We start from the raw sequence: 27545 nt of genomic DNA, 5'->3' as shown, positions 1-27545 counted from the left end.
AACGAGAGCCCATCGCCTATTCCGATCATGGAAACTTGAACAGTTTTCTCGCAGCTTAAGTGAACAAAACAATCTAGTTTTCCTGACTCGCAAACCGTCGATGTTTCGTTGTCGATAACTGGAACAAATATTGAGTGATACCCCTGCCTCGACAGAAAGGATTCAAGGCTGACTGTGCGGTGAAGGACACAAAAATTAGAGACCTTAGCACTAAGATGACTGAGCTTATCCCAAGGTGCAAGAAAAAAGAACTCTCGAAAATCGAGAGGTATATCTTATCGCTTCGATAAAGGGACGTGCTTCTGACGAACATATACTGAAAAAGCGGGAGCTGATCAGACGCCCCCTCCTTCCGCCTCACCCTCTGTAGTGGTGGAAGTAGAAGTGTGGACGCTTTTACAGACAAGACCACGGCAACATGTCGGCCGAGATGGAGTTCTCTGGACGCCTCGCAGTTGTGACCGGTGGAGGCAGCGGCATCGGCGAAGCCATCTGCCGTGTGCTGGCTGAAAAAGGAGCCCGTGTCGTGGTGGCGGACATCAACTTAGAAGCGGCCGAAAAGGTCTCGATCTCCCTGCCAGGTTTGTTTACAGAGTTTGCAATTTTCTCTGAATATTGCCAGAAGTTTTTTTTCCGCCACCGCTCAATTATTGGACAATGGTTATTGATTGTTGCCGGACTTATACCATACAGGTAATGAAGACAGTACAGCGTAAGGATTTTTCTTGCAGCTGTTAATTGAGGTGTCATACTTCACTTTTAAGAAAGTCGAGTATTTGGGGAATGTTTCTGCTACACAGCATTATTCGTCATCTACGTGGAGTATTTTCCTCGCGTTATCTCTATGGTTCCGGCAGTGGGGTGTCGCGAAAGGCGCGTGGGTCATTAGTGTTGCATAGCAGTCTCAATCGGAAAGTGGCCAGCAATGGGGTTTCAAGAAAGAAAACGCAAGTTGGTAAGATGACGAGAAAACACTCCCCAAATTCTTCGCATTTTGAGAGTTTTGTTAGAAGCATTTATTCAATACCATGTGGGGTTTAACGCCTCAAAACCACCCTCTGATTATGAGAGACGCTATAGTGGAGAGTTCCGGAAATTTAGGCCACCTGGTGTTCTTCAACGTGCACTTAAAGCTGAGCACCCGGACCTACAGCATTTTCGCCTCCATCGAAACTGCAGCTGCCGAAGCCGGGATTCAATTCAGTGACCTGCGGGTCAGTAGCCGAGTACATTAGCCACTAGATCACTGCGGCGGGGTTGTTATTAGAAGTAGTGAATCTACTACGTAACGTCCACGGAAAGAAAAAGAAACTTGACGGGGGTGATAAACTCACCCAGTATTTATTACCAAGTAGATGTTTGAGTTCATCAAGGCACTGGCATTGCATATATGCTTTTTAGCACCTTGATGTTCGATAGAGGACTTACAACGTGAGCCCCTAATTTTGTTAAAAAGATACGGTTTTGTGGGCTGGAAAAGGGAACAGGTTGGGACGAGTGACAGACTGCGGAAGCGGCTAAAATTCAACAGTAAACGAGTACACGATACAGCTACAAAACATATGCCAGAAACGATATATACTCTGTGCAGGGTGGTCTGTAAATGTAGCTGATATTATTAAGCACATTTTTAATAGCTATCTGTGTGCTTTCAGTATGCGTGCTCAGGTACGTAAGCTTGTTTCCTCTAAAAATTTGCATATAAATAATATCTCAAAATCAGGCTTAAGGTAGGTCAACACCGAGAAAAAATTCAGTTTAATTCAAAAGTTGCACTCATGATTTAGCCTTATATGGCTTTGAAAAAATTTAAGCTTAAGGTGATGAAAGAGCTAACTATAGAAAATTAAATTTATAAAAACGAAAAAGTGCCAAATTATGCGTGTTTTGCCAACAGTAATAATTAAAAAAATTTCAGTGCGACTGAAACGTGACTTGGCAGCTATGTAGAGAGGATAACGCCCTGAGCATATAACCTCCACGGCCATGATATTTTGAAGCCTAGGTGAATTATCATAAAAACAGTGAATAAATAGATATATGGTAAGAGTGTTTTGCACGCAGTTGGCCATATTACATAATGTTACAGCTTGCTATCAATTATTCTGCTTGGATGCACAGCTGCACCTATGAAGCAATAGCACGCAGTGCTGCAAGTGGGAACATTGGTTAGAAGCAGAGCTATTGTTGTTCGTGTGACACTAGGACGCAAAAAAATCAGGTATCAAAAAAAGTGGCTTCCAAGATTTGAACTGAATGCCCATGTAAGAAAGAATCCTTCAATACACTTAAAAACACCAGACTTCTAGCTTGGCACCTTTTTAAAGTGGTATAGACTTTTGTTTGAGTGAGACAAAAGAATGTTTTTTTTCTAGCTTATTTCAGTCATTAGGTGACTCTCAAGCCCGTGCTCCACAGTGCATCTACACTTGGCACATTGAATGGCTATTTATCTTTACTCTTCTTTTTCGTCCTATACTTCGTCATGTTTCATGAAACATCGTAACTTTTTTCTTGAAAATCCAGAAATAAATTTAACAACTTCAAATGACATACAAAACAACACTGATTGCCTGAATGAAAACCCGCGCAATTTGACTAATGGAGTGCTTCGAACAAGTAGGAAAAGATTTAAAACAAAATTTGAACGTTAAGTCGGAAAAGCTTTCAAACGTACTTAGGTAACTCAGAATTGCGTAACAAGTGTACTCAAAGTATTTATGACGACATGGTAGATGTTGTATGAAAACGTTGATTTTCGATCTCAGATGCATAAAGCAGGGCTCTAAAAAAGGGTGATGACTTTCTAGCCACTCAAGATAGCTACATGAAGTTTTCTCTAACTATTCTTGAATCGACAGCGAACTGGAAATTGTGAAATTCCCCCCAAAATTTTTAAATGGTTTTTGTGAGTGGTGACCTACCTTAAGCTCATTAGTAAGACACCCTTATTCATATGTTCACTACTAAGTTAAGAGTAAAAAGTAGGGCAAAATAAAAAAGAACACTTTTTCATGCTTAGCGCAATGTATCACTTCGTTGATAACTTCGAAATGGAAAATTTTTTGAAAAATTCTCTTTTTTGTTGGTAGGGGACGGGGGTGATAACGGACATATAAATTTTTTACACTGTTTCATCCCTGATAACTTCACACATGCTGGAAATAACCATACTGCTATAATACATAAGACATTCATTAGTGTGCATTTATTTATAGCCTCACGCTATTCCAAGGCTGGAACAGTTCGCACAGATCCCCGTTATCTTTAGTAACTTATGGTTAACTCTTCCGTGCATTACACCCTCGCAGCGGAGTCTGTGCAAGCAGATGCTTGGTGAGTAGTGTCGCCACGGGCCCTAGCCAACAGTGGGAATGGGGATGGGTTAGGCACTCTTTTAAGTTCAGCTGTGCGTGTTTTTGCTGTATCCACGTAGCCACTGCCTTGCGTTGAGCCACTGCCTTTGGCCCTAGCTTCACGTAGCTCACTTCACTTCACTTCACTTCACGGTATCCTTGGACTGAGCCATCCTGAAAAACCAACAGTCCCGTTTCCCCCCCCCCTCTCTCTTTGTCCTCATGCTCGGCTTTCTCACTTTTATTTCCCATGTCTTCTTTTTTCTCCAGTTTACTCCCATTTTTAATGGCGGCAAGGGTTAACCTTGTGTAGTTACCAACCTAGGGGTACTTATATTAGTGATAGCGGCAATGCATGGCTGATGACTTCAAGTGTTTTACCTTCTAGCGTCCCCTCGTTGACCTAGGTGGCCAGAGGCAGTTGAAGTTCAAGTGCTTCACATGGCAAAATATTTCCCTACACTCAATGATCGGTCCCTGAAAAGGAACCGCACCGAAGCGAGTTTCAAAAAAAACCGAACTGATTGTGATCGCATTTTAGGTTTGTGGTAAACGCTCCTTTGTTTAATAACGAGTCGGGTGCAGCATCGTCTCTTTTTCTGACTACTAGTATCGTGGATAACGTGACAGGCAAAAAGTACGATGCTACAAAACTGTTCTGCGGATGTTCCTGCTGAAGTGACGCAAAAAGACACGCTCTCGAACAGAAGCATTTCATTCAAAATTATCCGTCTTTCCTCCGGGTGTGTCTCCAGGTGTTTCCTCTATGTGTATGCATCCTCTCAGATGTTTACAAAGAGGTTTCAACTCAAGAGGAGGACGACGCAGCCTGTAATGGAAGTGAAAGTGATTGGTGTAACCCTGAGGGGCTGGAAAAGAGCAGAGGGTATCAGAGAACAAACCGGTGTTAAACACATCATAATAAAAATCAAGAAGTGGCCATAGGCAGTACACGTAGCGCGAAGACAAGGTAACCACTGGTGAATAATGATCACAGGCTGGAGCCCAAGATAAGGAAAGTGGGTGAAAGGATGACAGAAAGTTAGGGGAGTAGATGAAACTGGGAAGTTTGGAAGTAGAAAGTGGCAGCGGCAAGCACAGGACCGAGCTGGCTGGCAGAACATTAGAGAGGCCTGCCTTCTGTAGTGGGCGTAGTAAGGCTGCTGCTTATGAATATGAATGTGTCTATCACCCCTCTGCCCACAACAGTCTGAACACTGTCCATTGTATGTTATCTGAGCACCATCTTATCCGTGAAACGGACTCCAACCATCCTGAAGGCTTCCGAGACCGAGATGTTTTCGCACTTCACCGCATCACAACCATCAAAATAGTGAACAGATTATCACACCTTAAATCGTCCTCGTTTTCAATAGATTCACCCCACCAGAAGCTATAAAAGTGGCTTTCATTCATTAGAAAATCCGCCATACCTACTGAATCCGAGAATATGCTTCAAATACCAAAAGTACAGACATGGATCAAACACATGTCGTAGAAAACACACACGTGCAAAATGTGGTGCCAAAGGGCACCCAAATGAAAGTTCTAATACCACCCAATGGGATTGTAAAAAACTGCCAAGGACCACGCGCCCCTTACTCACGAACACGTGACATTACAGAAATGAAAGAAAAACAATCAGGATCAAATTGACCAAGAACATCACATACCCGCTATGAAGCCCCAAAGAAGTGCTCTCTTGTCTGCGAGAGATCCTATGCTGACGCAGTGGGCTGGTGGACCCAGCTGCGTCTAGTGATGATGGCCACAGAGTAGAGCTTTACTGATGCGTGCCCATCTCAGCCCCCTCCCCCCCCCCCCCACCAAGCAGCCATCGGCTGCACCAAGCTTTCCGTCACAGAGGTCAAATTCTAACCAACCTCAGGGACGACACACCTTACTGGGAGACACTCCATCCCACTGGAAAGACCTCCATCAGCTTCCGCGTTTCTACCGGACGCAGTCGAGGTGACACCAGGGTCCGTCACTGATGGAATGCTCCATAGTAAGGCGAGCTCTCTAGATCGTCTCTAGGCGAAAAAAAAGCATCCTCCTGTCCAGCCATCTCAAAAGGCGGCAAACTTTCATTAGTCAAGCTTCTATCTCCCATTCGCTAAAATGTCTGCTCAGTATATCATTCACTGCAACTATCGATGATTACCTAGAACCTAGATCACATGTATGAAATACTTGCACAATACCCATCAAACGCACATTGTTTGCAGGAAACACACTTAAACGGCCCGCTTACTAACTTTCTAAAGCGTTATGTGGTATACCGAAGGCATTGGCAAGGCACTTTTTTGATTACATGGTACAAAAGAGTTTTCTCTTGAAGCCTCACTCTTGTTACCAACCTATAGGCAGTGCCGATAAAACTGCGCTTTTTAAGAGAATAATGACTGCGTGATCTCTTTATATTCTTTAGCAATGCCACCTCTTAATTTAGGAACTTGAATAATCATTGAACAGGTCTCGCATTCATTCCTGTTGGTTGGAGGCTCTAATGAGCACCACGCTTTGTAGAGATGTAGAGGGACCGATTCCCGAGGTTCGCTAATCGAAAGGTTCAATCTGTCCTGCCATACCTGTATACGTAAAAAGAGCCAGCATACTTTAATGTAGCCGACAACTTTTACTCAGCAATAAATCTTGTAACTAGCTCCCCTGCACTATCGGCCAATGCTGCGTGGGCTGTCGTACAAAAACTATAAAGAAGTGATCATTTTTCTGGTTGTTTTAAACACATTAAAAACAAAAAATTACGGCATATTCACGGGGTGAATGATGATGAATGGGCGAAGCTCCGGAGGGATTCATCGGTAAACTGTGAATCTTCCGTGTAATTCGCCCAGTCGATCATCATGTAAAGACGTGAGAAACGCTGTGTGTGTATATACACAAATCAACTTTTATTTGTTCTTAGACGATGGATGGCTTGCGATGTCCCTTGCCTCGCGCGCTCGTACATCAGGATTCTGTCTGCGAGCGTGCGCTGCTGCCGCCTTGCGCTCTCTCCGCTGTGCAGCCTTATCCATCCGGCGACTCCGAGCGCGCGCCAACAGCGAACGGATTTTATTACAACGCTTCCCTAGCGTACGTCTCCGCACTAAATCGAACTATTGCCTTCAACCAATGACACGCGTCATATGTGACTATTTTATAAGATCTCGCGTCTTTCATCAACTACAAGTACCGCTTTCTAGTTTATAACATCTTGCATCTTTTCATCATCAGCTACAAGTACCACCATCTAGTAAACACTACAAGAACTAAACGAGGAGAGGTGGCTACATACAGGAGACGGTACCGCCATCTAGTGAACACTGCAAGAACTAAACTAGAGGTGGCTACATACAGGGGACGGTACCGCCATCTAGTGAACACTGCAAGAACTAAACTAGAGGTGGCTACATACAGGCTACAGGGGACGCACGGCCCACGCCCTAAGGAGCTTCGCCCCTAAAATCTAACTGAAAATGGTACCGCGTTTAGAAAACACTGATTGACTGCTTGATTCATTTATGTGCGGGATTGAACGTCCCAAAACCACCATAGGGTTATGAGAGACGCCGTAGTGGAGGGCTCCGGAAATTTCGACCACATGGGGTTCTTCAACGTGCACCCAAAGCTGAGCACGCGGGCCTAGAGTATTTTAGCCTCCATAGAAAAAACAGCAACCACCGCCTGGATTTCATCCCGTTACCTGCGGGTCGGCAGCCGAGTACCATAGCCATGAAACCGCCGCAGCGGGGCTTAGAAAACACTGTGCTTACTCGATATATTTCGGAGAGTTCTCTGAACCATAACACTCATGAATTGAAAACTTATATGTTAGTGCAACTGAACCCTTGATCACATTGCATAATATACATACAATAGAGCAACCCATTCAAGACGTCTAAGACACGAAACATACGAAAGCCATGCTGGAAATCAGAATCCCAAAATGGCCGAGAACTTCAAAACGAAGCATGTTCAAACTTCCGCAGGCATCCTACAGCTGACAACCTAGTTATTTCAAGTGTGCCCATGCAAACGGCAGGCGTAGCCAACGAGAATCTAAACGACACAGCTGGCAGTAATTTATGATCTCAGTGACCTACAAGAAGTCGCGTACAGTGTACAAGAGACAGAGCTCTCCAAGGACACAGCATTCACACAGAGCCTATTTTAGGTAGCATTCGTGATACGCTAGAGCACCAAGCAGATAGATATCTATCTTTGATAGAAGGCCATCCTACAAAGTATATAATAGCCTCTCACTATCGATGAACTAAATGCCGTGCTAAGAGCATGAGAGAACTAAGCAGCACGCCAGACAGGACTATGTATTGCATGCTGAAGCGCATAGAGGAACACACGCTTGATGCCATTGTACTTTTGTATAACAACGTACAGTTTTATGCGTGTCTATGCTAAGCCTGCACAAAGGCCATTATTATACCCGTTCCTAAAAAAAGAAAATATGCCAAAAATTTTACTACTTACAGTCCTATAGCGTAAACTGCTTTTACAAGGTGAAAAAAATGATAAATGGCTGTCTTGAACATTACCGTAAAAATAATGGCCTTCTTATCGTCGTCAAGCGTCATTAAGGTCTCAGCTGTGTACATTTGACCAACTAGTAAGTAGCATTCGAATCACAAGTCAGGGATGCCTTCATTCCCGAACAATACTGCCTTTCTGTATTTATTTTTTTACTTTTTAAGCTTACAACACATGGCATTATGGCCTTCTTCGTCATTTGTACTCTTTTGTTGGGTCAGGAAACATGCTCAGTGTTATTGAAAATAAGCTATTTGAAGGTACATTCGTGGTTTGTATAGGTAATGGCTTATGAAACTGGGCCCGGATTCACAAAACTCACTTACGAAAACATTTTTGCGCAAGAGAAATTTTCTTGCGTAAGTCGATTCACGAAACTAAAAAACGCCGTAAGAGGCCATAGTTGTCACATCGGCCGCTGCAAATAAAGCACGCTGTGACTGCCAGGGAACATGTCAGCGATGGTGATGCAGTTGCTATATTTGCTTACGTCACCGAAAAGTGCTCGTAAGTGGATTCACGAAGCGAAATTGTGCGTAAAAACAGCATGGCTGAGAGAAAATCCTAAGAGTGGTCCGGACCACTCTTAGGAACAATGTGGCTACTTAGAACCTGCTGCCGCAGCGGTATACTTTGGTGCCCTGGCTGGTTTTGAGTTAATTCACGCCCATCAAGGGCTGCCTGATGACTGCTGGTGCGTTTTTATTTCTTTCGGCGCTTTGAGCTTCGCGTGTTGTTTCCCTTGTACGCAGTGGATGGTGTTGACAACCACCATCGTCCAATAAGTTAGAAGTCGCAGTAATTGAAGAATTCTATTGGGCGTCAATGGCATAAAACTACGCATGTAAAGATTTGTGGTTGGATGAAAACCAATGTGATACGTGAATGGTCGGTGCATTCGAACGCGACATGGCATAGGATCACCCTATTTGTTATGTTGTTGTGTTGCGCCCCATCATCTCATCCAATTAAAAGTGCGACTCGAGATCCTTGCCTCATTGGTGGAAATTACCACCAAAGAGGTTAATGGGAGCACATTCTTTGCACGCTATTGGAAATAAAAATGAGAGGAAGTTTTCAGTGAGTGGTTCCTAAAGTTTGTGCTCTCGTGTACTTTCATTGGCTCTAACTGTCCAATGGTTGCGATCTCTGAAATACAGCTGTCGATACACTTTGGGACGATCTGGAACAAAGCGTACTTTGTAAACCAAAACGTATTAGGGGTACGCGTGATTACGCATGGAACTACAAACAAATCATGCATCTTCACCTTCACTGTTCAGACACCGATATGGACCGTGATATTATGGCAAGCAATCGGAATGAAATGACCCTAGTAACTTTGTATGACACCAAAAATATGCAAACCCTCACGATTCTGGAGCAAACCTTGGCTGAATTCATCCCTGCGTCTATTGCCAGCCATTTAACTTGGCGCACGAACATCATTCAAAAGTAGAGCGAGCCACCGACATGTATTTTGTACGACGTAGCGACCACTTGACCTGAGAATAATAGCGTTGCGAAGGCTAATCCCCTGTCGCATGCTCTGATCGAAGCAGACGACAAACGTGAGCAGACGACGGCTTGGCCGACAGGCACAGCTTGTGATTGGTTGTGAAGTAGTACCCTCTACATCAGCTCACTCCGTGACGTTTCCAAAACACTTCTTTCATCTGGCACGCCTGTCCTGTTCGTCATATCACCCTCCTCGCACATAAGAGAAAATTTTATCACGCCGTGAAAATAGTGCAAGTACTTTCTAAGAGCTTTCTTACCATCTTATGTGCTGCGAAGTTGTCGAAAACAACATGGCGTCGTAAACAGCTTATCGGTCGGTGCGACTTTCAGCAAACGCTTCTCGCACGAGTTACTTCAGCGTTTGACCGGATGTGTTGTGATTACAGCAGCTCTTTCGGTGCGTGTAAGCAGTGCGGAAAGCTGTGGCAGTGCAATGGTGTACGGTGAAGCGCAGCGAAGCCTGTGCGTCGGTGTGGTTATCAAGCGGGGATCGGCGTCGATGTATCGACGGCAACTAGCACTCGAGAAGCCTGCAATGTGTGTTTGTGTGCCGGTAACAGTTCGTTAGCTTGACTTTCCAGTCTCTCAGTTTGGTGCTGTGCGACATTTCGGATTGACAGCGTTTTGACACGTTACTTGAGTGACCCCAAGTACGTACGGAAACGTATGAACTACGCGCTCGGTTCTTACTTCGCCACTAGTTAGCCCGTACGCTTCTATTTACTTGAGAGCAATGTACTGTTCGGGAGTGAAACGATGTTCGTTGTGAACAGTGGTGCTGTGTTGACGTTCAAAGACTTGTGAACAAGCTGTGCTCGTGTGACCGAAAATTGAAAGACAGCGTTGATAACTGTTTTGCCCTGCGAATTCGTGGTGGGGCAGCTTGGCGCTTTTGTTTGTTAAGTCGTCACTTCTCCTTTTTGTGATAACCATAGTCCTAGCGCTGTGATGTGATCAACTAAAACTGCGAGATGCTACATTCTGTTGTGGATCGTGTTACTTTGGAAGCGCGCCTAGACTGTTCTTCGCTAACAAATTGAGAGTTCTATGTGGCAGCGAGAGCCCGTGAACGTCAAGCTTCCCTCCAGCCCCCCAAAAAAGCAAAGATTTCACCGGTGCCTCGCTTTGGATGAAGTTGTAGGCCGATATCGCCGAACTACAGGTTTCCGAGTTCGTCTGGCCATCGTTTTGCACGGCACTAGAGCCTTGACAACAGCCGGTCATGACCAGTTCTTACACTTTATCAATGGACGTGCACGCCTGGCCAGCCCTTCATTGCTGTCATTGGCAGCTTCCAGTCTGCAGATGCCCTTTGCCTGTTGGCCGTACTTGGTTCCTTATGACACCGACAGCTACTAAATGCTGCCATCGGTGAGTTCACCTTGCAGAACTAAATTTCACCGGTACTATAATTCACGCAGTTCTATAACGTGTGCAAGTTTTTAAGCCCATCAGATGTAATGTTTCTCTACGGTAAGTTAAAGCATGAAAAATTTACTACTACTGTTACATACGTACATATATTATGGAGCAAATACATAAAAAGTTTTTTGTGAATTGATACAAGTGAGCTCTTGCTTAATTATGAGGTTTGGCCTGTCGATTGACCACGTTTGATAGTTGGAAAGTTGATGTGAATTTATTTTCAGGAGCCAGGTTGCACTTAAAAAATTTATGTTATTTTGGAAAATTAGTTCTACAGACGATTACCACTGTGGTAGTACTAAACTTCAGTAGGACATATATATTGCGGTACGTAAATTTTACATGAGGCTTCAGTTTATTTCAAAGTGAATATAGCAGATTTTGGTCACTTTAACGAAGTGATAGCTTCCTCAAATAAGTATTAGAAGTGAGTGCTTTTAATGATTGTTTTTAAATATCTCGTTTTTGGCTCTTCACAGATCGCAGAGATTGGTTTGTTAAGATCCTGTGGTGCATCGGTTGCACAATCTGGCACATCAATTCTCATCATTACTTGGAGCACCTGTACAAAAATAGGAAGGACACGTTCTCCCTAACTGTGCAAGCCTATGTCACTGCTCGGACTGTTGTCATTCAGCGGATCTGGCGTGGAAGCATGCATGGCAGCCTAATCTGGAAGGACTGCAATCTGCTTGGGAGCTTCGAGGGCACAAAACTGCCTAACGGCTGGCTGCAAGGTTAGTTTTTCTTTAATACATACGATTACGTGAACACCACTTACTGTGCACAAATTGAAAACCCAAGCATGGTTGCTTTCAGTGGATACCTGTAATACTCTTACACATAATTCTTATTCAACATTTACAGAACTAAATTGCAAGATACTTGAGAATGTTGAAAGCTGAAAGCCTGCAGCTTATGAATGAAACTCCAATAATCTGAGACTCAAAAGCTTGTGCTTTGAAACGAGCACAAATACTTTGATTCCTTATTGAGCTCTCGGGCTTGTGACTCCCTCTGTGGATCAAGTGCTCTGGAAGGAAATAGCAAGTGGGTGAAAATTGCCTGGCTGTTCACAACTTGCAAGGAGAAAGACCTATTGAAAGAAGCCTCAGATGACATAGGGCCAGTAACTGCATCTTTTATCTAATGTAGCTTTTTCTCTCTCAGTGCTGTTGCTTGTGTTTCAGCCGAACATGTTCACCACGATTGCATAGTGATATATATTTTTCTACAAATTGTACCTGACCTAAGTATGCATTGTTGATCTCTAAAGGTGACGTTCAGTGTGTTTCAAAGCCATGGCTTCTCATTTCTCTGTCGGTGGCTAGCCTATTTCAGCAGCAGAGCGATGCAGCTAGCACACATGCAATCCAAGTCATGGAGCGCTCCTTTGGTGTTCTGTGCAGGACACAGCATATCCATCCGGCAAGACACTGGTATCAACAATAATGGTGAGTGTTGGTGGCACCTTTAGGAGCCCGTTGTGTTTGTTGCGTATGATTATTTCCCCTGATGAAGTGCAATTTTGAAAGGTTTTCTTCATTTAGAATAATAGATGTCAGTAACAAGCACACTCATAATCCACAAGTTTTTTTTGTCTTCTAGACTGCCCATTTGCTCCTATATGCGGTATGGTGAGCTGGCTATGTTAGACAGCCTTAAAGTTATCAACATTGGCTGTTGTGTTGTAATGCAGTCTAACTTGTGTTTCTTAGTGAACTTGTTTGTGGTCTACTTCTCGCACCTAGTGTAAAGTCGAAATAAAAGAAACTCTACTGGCTTTTTATGCCTGTCAGAAGTTTTATGCCTTCATCTATAACATTGTGGTTTTGCTCTTGTATCATATTAAATATATTTTCAGCCTTCACTGTTTGTGTGTGTGTGTGTGTGTGTTGAGGCTTGTCATTGGCTTCTGAAAATACAATATCTGTAAATATGAGCACATAATTGACAACTATACACTCTTGCATGTAGCATGGTTGTAACAATATTCTGTATTTTTCTAAGTTCCAGCAGTAACAAGGGGTTCGGTGCTCCACGGTCATGTACAGTGTATCAAGAACAGAGCACAGAAGACCAACAAGTATAAAGGGACTGCCAGTGACTGTTCTCCTCCTCAAAGTTTACAACAGCAGAAAGAGCACATTGTGATGTCAGGAGCAGCTGCTGCTTAACTTCTTAGCAGTGCATTATTCAGCAGTTCTTTTGCTTGCATTCGAAATTATTTAACTTTTGCATGGAAGATACCAAACTATGACACGAATTTAAAGGCTGCTGTAGTGTTAGTGGGCAAATATTTTTGAGCTGAAGTTTTTAACATGTGTGTTAAGTGCCTGCGTGTCTCTACATTTACATGCCAGAAATCACAGCATCCATGGTCGCCAATGGTAACTGTGTTTGCATTCTTTGTAGTACAAGAAGTAAAGCCATGGATGCAGTAATCATGTACTTAGTCGATGTAATCTTTCAGTGTACACTCATTTGTATAGCACCAATGATGCCATGAGTGTATAACCTCTGGGAAGTGAATCTATGTGGATTATTTTATTTGGAAGGAAGAGGATCATCACTACTCCTAGTATATCTTAACAGTAGATTTTAGTGCTTGGGTATTATCCCACTGCCTGTCCGTCCTTCAACAGTCTACTTATCTCCTGTGTAAGTGTAACTTTTTAAATGTATACTTTGCTCGGATAGGTTTGTTCATAATGTAATGCAAGTGACTTATCATCTATGCAGCTCTACTCAGACTAGAAATAAAAGTATTTATTTTTATATGTAGCTATAGCATGCACTCACTTGTGTTTTTCTAGGTGCCTGTACAATTGTTTAGCCCTACAAAAGTGCTGGTATACTCTAATATTGAATCTGGCATCTTAAAATAGTTTGTTAGTGGAAGTAAGAATGTGTTTACAACCAATATTACTATCCTCAGATGAACTGTGAAAACTCTGGGGAAATTTATTTACAGTTTTTGAACGTTGTAAAGGCAAATGTTATGTTCTTTTATTGTGGTCCCTGTTTCATGCAAATGACACATAATTACTTTGCAGTGGCATAGTATTAGTTGTTATTTTACACATATGTGCTGAGCAACATCGTAGTTGAGGCCAGCAGCAAGACATACATGCAGTGCACTGGAGCATCACCTCACATAGTGTACAGTCTTTGCCCACCAGTAAACTCAGTATTTTTCAAGCAGACTAACAGACAGCTGTATGGGAGCTGTGTTGATGTGCAAACTTTGAAGTCTTCTTGAGGAGTGTTTTTTATCATTTTTGTCCAAATGAAGTAGCTACCCAAGGCCACAACTGGTGGGAATGTGGTGGTTTCCTCTCTCCAAAAGCACTCCTACCAGCTGCCTCAATGTTAGCATGGGGTGAATTCACGAACTGGAAAAATAATTGGTCCTTGTTTCCTTGGCCGAAAGAGTCACTTCCACCGTTGAGCCACCACGACGCGCCAAAATAGAAACTTTTAGCTAAATAAAGTTGATTCTACTTTTGAGAAGTGTTTTGGGGAAACGAAATGGCACCTATAGCTGTCAATATAAACACTGTTTGCACCAAGGAGCTTAGTACCTTATAAATGTATTATTCATGTATTGTCTATAATTTACTCGCGCTGTGCCAACTTTCAGCCCAAGTGTCCTAACATGCTTTGTTAGTGGGTTGTGAATGAGCCAAGCTATGTAAATAAACAGAGTGATATTGCAGACATGTACAAAATATTGATGCACAGCCCTTTTCTTTAGCATGACAATGTCAAGGGCTTTATTTTAGTGTTTTTTATAAAGAGTGCTTGTCACTGGGCATCAGCGAAAAACCATGCATCAAGCTTTTGCGAGATGATTCGGGAAACACCGTGTTCAGACATAACAGTGCCGGTGGATTTCTCTCGTAAGTTACTTTCTGTAGTATATTCAAAATGAGTTTATTAGAATTGTTGTTTTATAGCCATTCATTTTATTATTTACACCTGAGTGTGTGTATGTATGTATGTATGGGTGTATGTATGTATGTATGTGTGTATGTATGTATGTATGTATGTATGTATGTATGTATGTATGTATGTATGTATGTATGTATGTATGTATGTATGTATGTATGTATGTATGTATGTATCTTTTAAATGAGAATCCATTTATCATTGGTGAGTAAGTTTGGTAATAATATGGCTGAATTTGTTTCTAGTTATTTCTCTTTTGAGCCATTACATATTTCAATTTATTTTGTACTGTATAAAAATAAATGTAACCTTACACAGAATATGTGTGTTCGAAGCAGTTGTTTTATTTACCAACCTACAGTCATGGGCAAGAAATTGGGTAAAATGGAACGAACCTGCGAAGATTAGTTTAGAGCATAGCTACTCTACATGGCATATCTCGTACACATTGCATTGGTTGAATATGTCGATTTCAACCTTTCAATTTTAATCAGGATAAGCAAGCTATCACCCGTCGTTGTATAAGTGTGTGATATTTATGCATACGGTGATACCGGTTCGCAATTACAATTAAGGTCACAAACCTAGTCAAGTTGAATACACGAATTTTGTCTATGCACCTTTCATCTGCACTGGAACTGTTGTTAATAAAAAATAAACTTCAGTTTAGAAATTTATTCTAGTAACCAAAAGCAGGGTATCTCTTAATCACACAAATCAAATTGCCTTGTTCTGTTCCATTCTGGACAATAGGGACCCTCTCAGCAGAACTCGATTAACTGCTATAGTTCATTTTAACCATTCACAGCGACATTACACTGAAGCGTGCAGCATGACAAATAGCGGGAGAGAAGACACAAACTAATCACTCTGTTCGCGTCAGCTCTAACGGTCCGTGCTCTTTGGTCTTGCTGCATGTGATGATGCCCACCAAATTAGCACGAAAGCGTGTCCCTACAAAGGCAGTCAACTTGGCTGCAAGCAGTTAGCTCACTGCATGTGTAGATTTTCTTCAAAACACCGTGAATACTGATTGCTGGTCGAATATCCAAACACGTGAAAAGTAATATACCAGGTATAATATTGGTATTTCAGCACTAGACACTTTTGCGATAAGAGAGAATGGAGGAAAAAATTATGAACCCTGACTTGTTTAATTTTTGAAGGAGCACAGTACAGCGCTTTTGGGTCAAAAGGGGAGTGAAAGAAGCAAGTGCGAAAGCCTACTTCTCAAAAAATTAGTACCCGCCACCGCGCATAATGTCAGGCCGGGCAACCTCTTGAAAAAAAAAGTGTTCAGTGATTCTGCGAATCGAACCAAGTACCTCGTAGATTGTAGTTGAGCGCTGTAACCGCTCGTCCACTGCAGCGGTGCTTGCATTCGCCCTATTGCTGATATATCGTCATTCCTTCGAATGAAGCCAAATGCAAAAACGTCCGGTGAAACTTTGTCAAAAATAGAAAAAATAGTTAGAATGCGTTTGCCCAAGGTTACTAGAAGATAGAAACCGCCACGTGCGACTGTATAACCATGCGCTATTTATTCTTGTACATTACTGTCATGACGTTGGGATAGCCGGCGCTAACGTAGGCTACCTTCTCATAGTTTGCCAAATATAAATAGGAAAATAAAAATATATAACAGCCTGTGACAACGCTAATCAACTATTATGAGTTCACTGTCACTAGTGTCACTTGCACTAGATGAATGCTCAGTTTGCTTCCATTATCGTTATTTAAGAAAGTTTTGGCTCATTAACTCAACTCTCCTAATTAACAATGATTCTCACATCTAAGGACAGTCACACTTCATCTCGCTTTCTGAGTGGCTGTCACTCCCATATAACGCGTACTCCTCTTTTTTATGCTCTCGAAGCGTCCGACGCTGCTTTGCGGAGACTTTCCCTGACGTCTGCTGGGCCAGAAAATTGTGTTTATTATCTATCAATTTCAAGCTTTCGCGAAGCCAAAACGAGAGTCTCTCTCTCTCTCTTCATCCTTTTCGCACGTGTGATAACATCTCTCGACCTCAAGACTCGTATACACGTCCCTTGCTTTGTTTGCGCACTCAAACAACACTGGACGAAATATTTGCACCGTGTTTTGTGAAGAGCATTAGCACTGCGACACCTCCCGACGAGTCTCCCTCATTTTACGTAGACATATACCTAAGCGTAAGCGTATGCACGTTCTCGCATTCCGGCTTTATAAAAATGCTGTGGTGCATGGAACCAGCGAAATTGCGCTCACAATTTCATTTGATTACTGCTGTTATCTATTTTAGCACAATTCTTCTGCAGACACCAAAGTCGCTCATGTGTCTTGTAATAAGAATATTGTAACAAAGGCTACCTTTGACTATAGGTACAAAACACCCTTACGTTCACCACTATACCGTGCTAGATAGCACCGAATTAGTTAAGTAGCAGCGCAGCTTCAATGAAATGTAAGGTAAGTGGTCGCTTTAAATAAGGGAAGACATTCAAGGCACATTTTCAAACATTGCATGCATTGATTTATGTGTGGTTTCATTTATGTGGTGCACCTGAAGTGTTGTTTACTTGTACTTGGCGAGATAGTGCATGGATTGCTCGGTGGCTTAAGGCCATGAAGCAATTATTTTTTTAGCTACAGTCGTTGATTAAAGGCGAGTGCTTGGCTTTGCACAGCCCACCAAAACGTCTATTACAACGTACGCGGCATCCCGTAAGCGCTGTAGCAGACGCTCGCGGAACTGAAACTTAGATGCAGCAAATCATTGGCTATCATCGTATACTCTCGATGCTAGACGCTTTGCGTGCTACCTTGATATTATCGGCACACACTTCTTTCTTTCCTTGTCGTTTCATCGGCTATCGTCTGTCCTCCTTGCCCTCTTAAGTGCCGAATAAGTTAAATTCATACCCGCGCTATAGTAATCCCTCCAGATAAGAGAATATTTGGCTAAGAAAATGCGTAGCCAAAGAGAAAGCTTTGTGAATTCGGGCCCTGGTTTTCACAGGTGAACGGTGTCCGCCAAAGTGTTCTCTTTATTACCACGCATTTCATACTTAAAATGAATTGCCTAAGCACTCAACTGCCCAAACCAATCTCTTGCTTCTTATATAAGGACGAGGTTCAGATCAGCTTCAAATAGTGCAACCTGACTATCTGTGAGCCTGAAATTCAGTAGGCAACAAATAAACTCTCAAGCCCGGATGACGAACACTATTTTAAGTTGCACTGTGAGGTAACTGACTGTTTACTCGTTTAAAACCACGTGTCATTAGGCCAGCCGGGACCATCACAATAAATGTAAAAATACAGCTACTAGGAAAGATGAGAAACTTCTACGCGTTCTGGTTTATGATCATTACCCATATCAAGATGTTGCGATTGAAGTGCTTCGAATCTTTATAGTCAAGATCCTCTCGCATCAGTCATGGGGTAGAGATCGTCATTGGCTATTGAACCTATTGAGCAGTTCACTGCTGTCACGTATCGATTATGACTTTGTCGTCTTCGAATTAGTGTCAAGATCTGCATTAAAGATGCTTAACCCAGTGTGCCACCTTCGGCTTCGTCTGGCAAGTGGTGCTTTGCAAGCGTTGTTGTTATGTGGGGTTTAACGTCCCAAAACCACCATATGTTTATGAGAGACGCTGTAGTGGAGGGCTCCGGAAATTTTGACCACCTGGGGTTCTTTAACGTGCACCCAAATCTGAGCACACGGGCCTACAACATTTCCGCCTCCATCGGAAATGCAGCCGCCGCAGCCGGGATTTGATCCCGTGACCCGCGGGTCAGCAGCCGAGTACATCAGCCACTAGACCACCGCGGTGGGGCGGTGCTTTGCAAGCGAGCTCAATAATTATTCTGTATGTTCAGACAGCCCGGTGGTCACTAGAACGACGACGCCAGTTAGCAAGCATCATGCTTTCCCACTTTCACCTACTATTACGTGAGCCAATGCAGGTATCATCAAACTTCCACTTGTTTTTAGGGCGACTATCAGTTACATCACTGCATCCTACCAGATTAGCTTCACCTTTAGTAAATCCGCGCAAGTCTGTCTCTAATTCTGAACTGAGCTCACATGAGGACGATGTGGTGTCGTGGAAAATACTGGCTACTAATTGGTATACATGCCATTCCTAGAGGTAGGAAAGTATGGCTGCCCGGTCGCAATCGATCAGAGCTTCATGTACTTGCAGGCAAAATATAGGTGTGGTTAATACTATGCGTTGATGCTCCAAAGTCATCTGCGGTGATATGTGCAATACATAGTTCTGGTTTCTTTGAATCTGCGATAAACGAAGGTACCAGTAAATTTACTGCAGAATGCTATGGCATACTGTTCACTGTAAGGCACGTTTTGAAGAAGAAAGAACCAGCCTCCATTATATCCACTGATTCCCTCAATGCAATGAGTGCGTTGATATCCGTTAAGATACTCACATATCTAACAGCATCCTCTCAGCCTAGAAAACCCAGGTAAAGATTACGCTATGCTAGACTCTGGGATACTGCAACATAGCCGGCAATGAGGGAGTGGACCGACTTGCGAAGTCAGCTGCACTCTGTCCAACAGTAGGCGTAGATGTCATCCCGTAAGAGGACCCGGGGCCACACATCAAAAACCGAATGTGTAGGCAATAAGAATGTAATGCAGCCGCCGAAAGCAAACTGCACACAGTAAAGCCGAGATAGAAGATATGCTACTAAAATACTTACCAGGCATCTGGAGGTTCGACCGTGCAGACTCAGGATCGGTCATACACATACAGCACACTCAAAATTTTTATACAATTATCCAGCACCACACCATGCAAAATTTGGTGACACTCTGTTTGTCATTCATATTTCAATAATGTGGCCATACCACTAATCAGAAAGACTGCGTCACTTTCCAGTGCTATACAAACGACACATAGCCCCTCACAACTCGTTTTCTTTCCCCATGTTTCCCCAAAGTAGTTTTTAATGTTCTTAGCCAGTGCAGGCTTCATAAAGCAAAGTCTGTGTGTTGCACGCCAAATTGCCGCGCGTTACTCCTAATGCTGAGGGAATCACTGAGACTTTTCTTTTCAAATGTCATGCAGCACGCACTCATTGTTCTAACAAAGAGTGTTTCCTTTTCTGCATGCCATAGTAAAGCCCACAAGTTTCGCCGGCTTTAAGCTCATCGCACATAGCTTTAGGCACTGTGCATGGCATTTTATTCTTATCACTCGAGTAGTTTTTGTAATGGAGTTGACCAACATCCCCGTTTTAGCCGCACTTTGGTGTGAGCTGCCCTTGCGCCAATACAATGAACAATTATCATCATCGCCAGTGTCTTCATCATTGAGTTACGTAGAATTAAGATCATACCTTCACATCGCAAAAGCAGCCACTACTTTCCTGCGGCTGAAAATTACGAGTTGTGAAACTATGCACTGAATCAGAGGCTGCGTCCGAATGCCGTTCTTGTCTGCACACGCAACAGTTAAAAAAAGGTACCGCGTATTTTAGATACAAAAAAAAAGGACAAAGGCAAGACTTCAACACGATATGCACAATGTTGAATCTCCTAAATGTACTACTGCTGTAAATTCAAAAGAATTCTTGCATCTAAGAACTGTGTAGGTGCATAGCATACACGTGGGTTAACACTCAGGTTAGGTTCACTCAGGATATCTCGGCGCATGTAACAGTGGTAATAAATGCCAAGCATTTCTTAGCAAACTGCAGGCACTTTGGGCGTTTCTATCTATCTATCTATCTATCTATCTCCCTATCTATCTATCTATCTATCTATCTATCTATCTATCTATCTATCTATCTATCTATCTATCTATTTATCTCTCTATCTATGTATCTATCTATCTATCTATCTATCTTTCTATCTATCTATCTATCTATCCATCTACCTATCTATCTATCCATCTATCTATCTGTCAATCCATCTATCTGTCTGTCTATCCATCTATCTGTCTGTCTATCCATCTATCTGTATGTCTATCTATCTATCTATCTATCTATCTATCTATCTATCTATCTATCTATCTATCTATCTATCTATCTATCTATCTATCTATCCATCCATCCAGCCATCCATCCATCCATTCATCCATCCATCCATTCATCCATCCATCCATCTACTACCCATCCATCTATCTATCTATTTAGCTATCTACCTATCCAGCCATCTACGTCTTGGTGCTCTCGTGATCACCACCTCAATTTGGAGTACACCAAATATTTATGGAATAGTAAAAGGTTCCAGCAATGATGTCTGGCTCGTTGTGACATCAATAATGAAAAAACTTTGTGATAAAGCCAATTTGTGAAGACACGTGTGGCGCATATGTGTATACCACGGGCCACATTGACAGTTTATATCTAGAAAGGAATGGCAAGAACAGACCTTGACAATTTAAATAGAACAGCTTTAGGAAAACACACTGTCAGTGTTCACCCAATGAATTCAAACAATAAATGACGGGGTATTTTCAGGAATCAAACCAAAGCATTCTGTCTGAAAATCAACTATTCTACCACAGAGCTGGGCAGATCTCAAGACTACTCAGAAAAATAACGCAATGCAGGCGTAATACTCGTCAAACACAAATTGTGGTTGCTATCGTCACCACCCATTTTTACAAACATTACATACGTGCTGCTATGATACACGCATCCCATTGAGTTAATCTCACTTGTATACTTAACAACCATCAGCTAATGTTGGCCTATGCAGCACAACCTTGAGCTGCTATTCTCGCAAGTAGGAGCGCTACATGTTAGCTTACTGCATCTGGAATTGATAATACGCATGTCGTTGTTGGCGTCGTTATGCAAGTGTAAACTATTGATTATATAAAATATATGCCACCGTTGAACATTTATATCAGTGCATACTATATTTGTCTATATATTCAGCGTCAATTCGTAACATTTCACACAATGAAATTACACCGCGGTCAACTTCCTTCCGCGTTTATCGCATTACATCAATTCGCATACGTGGGATCTGCTGAATGTTTAACGATGCATTCGTGTGGATAGAAATGCGGGATCATACTTCCAAAACATAACACTACAAGTGCTAATATTAGTAGCATGGTCATGCAACACACTTTGAAATTTCCCACAGACAGTCCTCTCGAATGTTTAACGATGAATTCGTGTGGCTAGAAATGCGTGATCATACTTCTAAAACTTAACACTACAAGTGCTAATATTTGAAGCATGGTCATGTAACACACTTGGAAATTTCCCACAGACAGTCCTGTCGAGTGTTTAACAATGAATTCGTGTGGCTAGAAATGCGTGATCATACTTCTAAAACTTAACGCTACAAGTGCTCATATTTGTAGCATGGTCATGCAACACACTTTGAAATTTCTCACACAGTCCTCTCGAATGTTTAAAGATGAATTCGTGTGGCTAGAAATGCGTGATCATACTTCCAAATCTTAACACTACAAGTGCTAATATTAGTAGCATGGTCACGCAACACACTTTGAAATTTCTCACAGACAGTCCTGTTGAATGTTTAATAAAGTGTTCGTGTAGCTTGAAATGCGTGATCATACTTCCAAAACTTAACACTGCAAGTGCTAATATTAGTAGCATGGTCACGCAACACACTTTGAAATTTCTCACAGACAGTCCTGTTGAATGTTTAACGATGCATTCGTGTGGCTAGAAATGCGTGATCATACTTCCAAAACTTAAAACTACATGTGCTAATATTAGTAACATGGTCATGCAATGCACTTTGAAATTTCTCACAGACAGTCTAAGATAACGCTTCAACATCCACCAGCAATGCATTGCTGGTCTATCATTGTTCTTATCTCACTGGTTCCGGAAATAGAAGTTTCGACAAGCGACTTCAAATATAATTTTAGTTTATGATTGGATGAAAAGGTACACTAGGGGCACATGAAAATCCCAAACAAAATTTCCTTTCTCCTTCATTTGGAAGCCCAGTAATTGAAGCCAACGTTTTGTTTACTGCGCTACTAAGTCGCATCAACTACTCAGTACACACGAAGCTTGAACAAAGGTGCTGAATAGCTTTTGTACTCTATACTGAAGTATCTGCATAGCGCTCCCAAATCGCACGATGGCGTTGCCCTTTCGAGCAAACGTTTTGACTACAGGCGTAATTCGTTGAGCACAAGAGGGGCATGAAGCTGGCTTCTTGAGCTAAATTTGTTCACATACGATGATGCGAAAATATACACTGCATGATAAATCTGAAAAATTTACAGCATCAGATTACTTCGCGTAAATTTTTGCCGCCACCTTTTACCTTAAACTCGTTGGCACGCCTACAGTGTGTATGTTGCACGTACAGCGGGAGTGTTGCGCGCAAAGTCTGTGTGTTACACGCCAGTCTTGGTGCTTTCCAGTAAGTTTCCAGTATGCGAAACCAGGTAGCGTCTACTCTGTCTCTGTTAATTCTTTGAAGTTACAGGTGTTTCGCCAAAGTTTGGCTCATACTTATATTTTGTAGCTGCTCTTCTGTCAAGCATTTTCTCCTACATTAAACTGTCACACTCTTCTTTTACTATATCCAATTGAGTTACCGTTGATCACAGGCAACCAGGACCATCGTGCAGTGAAAGTGGATGGTGGTGAATCGGCATCCGTTGAGGAGCTCTTCCGGATCATTCAAGGTTTCAGTGGAGGCACACCCATGAGCATATTAATCAACAACGCCGGCACTGGTGCTCTCTTCACTTCGATCACCGACGCTAGTGAAGATGACTTTGATCGCATAATGAAGACAAACCTGAAGGTGAGATACAACGTATAACTTTCCTGGTGTAAATAACCTGTCAGTAGCGTGTAAAACACATCAGGTAATCACTTCCTGAAGTAAGTACGCCGATTAGATAACCATGAAGGGCAAAAAAAAAACAACAAGCAGCGTATGCTACAGGTAATAAATAGAGGCTGAATGGAGGGATAACTTTTGCAACTTCATAAAACGCTCTTTGTGCTGGCAGCTATTGGTCAGAAAAAGGTGGCAGCGCTTAACTGAGTCAACGTGACCCTTATTGCCTGTATATTGAAATAATGCATACACACTAAATAATTGTGTGCTCGTCAAGGAGAATATAAGTCGTCTTGAGTGAATTCATTACAACAAACTTAAGTTGTGTTTGTCACTTTTTTTCAAATGCACAAGTTCCTGATTTGTGCTGTTGTCCGTCGCACGTCATCGGCATATTTCGGAAAGTGATAGAAGAATACGTTGCTATCTTTACATTGCTGTACCACGTATTCAACTAGCCGTGATGGTTCTTACACATCGATTTCTTTGTTTTCAAACTCACTCGTGCGGACGGGCTAAAATAAAGAAACTGTGTGCCGCTTCTGAACGCACCCAACATGCAACATAAATCCTTTCAAGGTTGTCCTTCTTAGCACCGTTTCCAGATGCAGCCGATATGTGGCGAACGCTAGGTGGTGAACAGGGAGAACTTTAAGTAGGGCATTATGGTCACACGTACTTTATTGTCTGTCTTGGTTGCCTCAAACAATTTCTTCAAAATCTTCTTAAATCAAATACAGGCTTGAGCTAATTTCTATAATCCATCTTAAGGTAAAAACAAATATCAAAGAAAGCCAGCCCTGCATGGAACTTACAAAATAGCCCAGCGAAGACTGGAGGATAAGCCTTTGTAGGGCTCCTTGTAAACTCTATTCCGGCAACTACTCTAAGTACACGGTGCCCGCTACGCCACCAATAATCACAATTTAGCGAAATTGGTAAGTACCCACTGCATCACTATTCATGATTCTACCGCGAAAAGCGGTGGGCCAAGTACATGCCTGCAAGGCATTTTGTGCAGTCAGTGGTTGTTGCTGTGGCTGGTGACGGTGATGAATTCTGACAGAACTCTTAGTCATATGAGGGAAACGTTAAACAACACATGCTTAGTGCAATTCACATTTTGTGGCGACTGGTGTTGGTTGTGTACCACGGCATCGAGTTATTCCTTGTGAGACCGAGAACATTCGCTGCGGTCGGTGGCGGTATAGCGTCCACTATGCTCAAACACTGAGTCTGGTGTGGGCTAGCAAAAAATGAAGGCGTTCGAAAAGTAAAAACGAAGAAAAAAGAACTGTAAGCCTCTATCCGCAGAGAAATATTGCTATGTTTTTTTAGAAAAAAATAAAGAAGTATGTGATAAAAGATCACGCACTAAAAGCGAAAATTGCTGTATGGAATTTGTTAACACCGATCTCCTTGTTAGGCTAGCAACATTCTAAACAGAACGTCACCTGAGAAAATGCTTTGAGTTATCTGTAATACTTACTCGTGGAAGCTCTCTGAAGGCAAGCGTAGCCATTTCGCTAAGTAATTTGGGACAGATTAAGCAAATCTAATACAAGACTAGAAAACAGCAGGTCGTGAGTGAATCCCGCCTGCATTTTCGACGGAGGTGAAAAAGGCCTGTGCATGTGCCCAGATTAGGGTGCACGTTGAAGAATATCCAGGTCGACGAACATTTCGGAGCCCTCAACTATGGCGTCTCTCATAATCAAGTGGTGGTTTTGGGACGTTAAAGCCCACGAATCACTCAATCAGGGCTGGGAAAAAAACCTCTTGGCCTAAAATATCTGGTTGAGATGTCACTGCGCACTTGCTCGACGTGAACATGCTACCGTAAGTACTTTTTTAAGGTAAATGTCGTAATAAGGAAGTTGCAGGATGTATAACGATTCGCTTCGGAGAGGAATATTCATACGCCTTTGTTGTGATTGCGCCCATTTAGGGAACGTAACATGGCGTCCTTGATTGCGCCAACGTTGCGCAACCAATGATCGAGCAAGGCTACTCCCCCGAGTTACTCGTGTCTGAGTGGCACGGGCAGTAAGTGTGGTACGAAGGGGTGAGCTCGTAAGGGCACTCTGCTAGTAGTAGTGATGGGACCATTCATCTCGAAGGTTTTCGTTCCGGTCATACCGCTCGTCCTAGCAGTTTTGGGACGCTATCGAAACGCAGAACGCCCCCCCAGAAAAAGTAAAACGCAGACTGCGCAGTCGAAGCAGCAAAGTCTGGGTCATTGCACCAGTATTATATTAAAATAGAGTTCATTTCGTCTCTCTATGCATTAATATGTTTAATGTAGGCTTTTATTACGCCAGGGACAAGGCTAGGGCAAAATTGTATTTGATGCTTTCATACACGCCCAACCGCGCTTTTTCATAAAAAATTGAACCTTAATCAAATGTCACCTACGTTTCAAAAGAGCAGCTTCAATTATGGCTCAAATAACATAGATTTTGCCAAGTTAAATTAATTGTCGAGTATTTCTTTCCAAATGAGAAATTGCTATCAAGCTACGCCTTAGGGCTCGTGTACAGTAAAAAAAAACAAGAACCTTCTCAGGATTACCTGATCAATAGCAACGTTATAAAGGGAATTGAAATGATTTTACATGCAGGGCACATTCCTTATGAGCCGCGCGGGAATCCGCCTAATGCTGGCTGCTGGGATTAAGGAAGGAGCCGTGGTCAACGTGTCAAGCCTTGCTGCAACAAGTGGCATCAGGGGCAATGCCAGTTACACAGCCTCGAAGGCTGGCATCTTGGGTCTCACAAGATGCATGGCACTAGACGTTGCAGGCACGGGCATTAGGTGCAACGCCGTACTACCAGGCTTTACGAAGACGCCTCTGTCCGAGCGTCTTTCTGAAGATGAGAAGAAGCAACTTATTGCAAGCATACCACTCAGTCGCCCTGCTGAACCACGCGAGGTGGCACAGGTAGTGGCATTCCTGTGCAGCCCACAGAGTTCGTACATGATCGGCTCCTGTGTCGATGTATCCGGCGGAGCCAGGTTTTAAAAAGAAGCCCACACAGTCCGCTTACGCACAATTTCGTATTCCACGAAAAAAAGTTAAAACCATTTTTTTTCAAGCGCAGCTGTCCCTGCCCCCATCGTAATCTTGTCTGCATCTACACTTCGAAAAGCTAGCCTATCAAAAGTGAGCCTCCCTGGTAAGAAAAAGCGTTTCGAATATCAATGTTCGTTAGGCGATCACTACAAGAAAGGTATGGAAGAGGCTTATCCTGAAACTGATGTTCACGTACTAAAGGAGGTTAGCTTTATTTTTTCGCATATGTACGGCCTTCTATCTATCTATCTATCTATCTATCTATCTATCTATCTATCTATCTATCTATCTATCTATCTATCTATCTATCTATCTATCTATCTATCTATCTATCTATTTATCTATCTATCTATCTATCTATCCACTTAAGTGTGGGTGCTCTCGTGATCACCCCCTCATTCTAGGAAAAACCAAAACTGTATGGTAGTGTAAGAATGTTTCGACGAATGTGACTTGCTGGTCCTGACATGATTAATCTTAAAATCCCCTCTCATACGTTGTCCAACAGTTTCAGCCAGACAGTGACATACATACCCGTGCTAACATTGGAAACTTCATTAGAATTCGAATGAATGATTACATGTGGGCACACACAGGTTTCTTGTTCTTAAAATGCTGCACTTGACTTATGTAGAAATATTTTATTTTAAGCACGTTCTAGACCTCACATTCTTCTAGTGTCATCAATGAAAACAATCATGAAAGCGCTGTCGCCCTCGAAGGACAAACTGGCAACGGTGACAACAAGCTGCTACTCCAGAGACGATAGCATGGCATGCGACTGCTCAACCTCTGCACAGACAGCAAGCCACCGCGCAGGCGAACACTGGGTAAGCAGCGGCAAAACGGAAACATCAGC

The 27545-nt window shown here is 42.6% G+C and overlaps 2 protein-coding genes across 5 annotated transcripts; both read left to right on the top strand.

Moving 5' to 3' along the window:
- Positions 1 to 408: 408 nt before the first annotated feature.
- Positions 409 to 27545, top strand: LOC142768834 ((3R)-3-hydroxyacyl-CoA dehydrogenase-like). Its single transcript, XM_075871190.1, has 4 exons — positions 409 to 581; positions 5106 to 5114; positions 23375 to 23574; positions 26234 to 27545. The coding sequence occupies exons 1-4, from the start codon at positions 419 to 421 to the stop codon at positions 26633 to 26635; spliced, it is 774 nt and encodes a 257-aa protein (XP_075727305.1). The 5' UTR covers positions 409 to 418; the 3' UTR covers positions 26636 to 27545.
- Positions 11347 to 14875, top strand: LOC142799585 (uncharacterized). 4 transcript variants are annotated; one of them, XM_075887445.1, is made up of 3 exons: positions 11347 to 11590; positions 12263 to 12307; positions 12870 to 14875. In XM_075887445.1, exons 1-3 carry the CDS (start codon positions 11509 to 11511, stop codon positions 13028 to 13030), a joined length of 288 nt encoding a protein of 95 aa, XP_075743560.1. In that variant the 5' UTR covers positions 11347 to 11508; the 3' UTR covers positions 13031 to 14875. The 4 variants fall into 4 exon arrangements, with proteins under 4 accessions (XP_075743560.1, XP_075743559.1, XP_075743558.1 ...); XM_075887444.1 differs by having other exon boundaries at positions 11357 to 11590; positions 12864 to 14873; XM_075887443.1 differs by having other exon boundaries at positions 11379 to 11590; positions 12185 to 12307; positions 12870 to 14835.

The sequence above is a fragment of the Rhipicephalus microplus genome, chromosome 1 (assembly GCF_043290135.1).
Source record: "Rhipicephalus microplus isolate Deutch F79 chromosome 1, USDA_Rmic, whole genome shotgun sequence".
NCBI lineage: Eukaryota > Metazoa > Arthropoda > Arachnida > Ixodida > Ixodidae > Rhipicephalus > Rhipicephalus microplus.
This window is presented reverse-complemented; position numbering and strand designations above follow the sequence as displayed.

What these genes read in the sequence shown, in the direction of transcription:
- LOC142768834 (XM_075871190.1), top strand. Translation starts at nt 419, where the DNA reads ATGTCGGCCGAGATGGAGTTCTCTGGACGCCTCGCAGTTGTGACCGGT. An exon ending in TAATGAAGACAAACCTGAAG is followed by an intron (nt 23,575 to 26,233) that starts GTGAGATACAAC and finishes TTTTACATGCAG; the next exon opens with GGCACATTCCTTATGAGCCG.
- LOC142799585 (XM_075887442.1), top strand. Translation starts at nt 11,509, where the DNA reads ATGCATGGCAGCCTAATCTGGAAGGACTGCAATCTGCTTGGGAGCTTC. An exon ending in GCCTAACGGCTGGCTGCAAG is followed by an intron (nt 11,591 to 12,184) that starts GTTAGTTTTTCT and finishes GTCGGTGGCTAG; the next exon opens with CCTATTTCAGCAGCAGAGCG. An exon ending in CACTGGTATCAACAATAATG is followed by an intron (nt 12,308 to 12,863) that starts GTGAGTGTTGGT and finishes TATTTTTCTAAG; the next exon opens with TTCCAGCAGTAACAAGGGGT.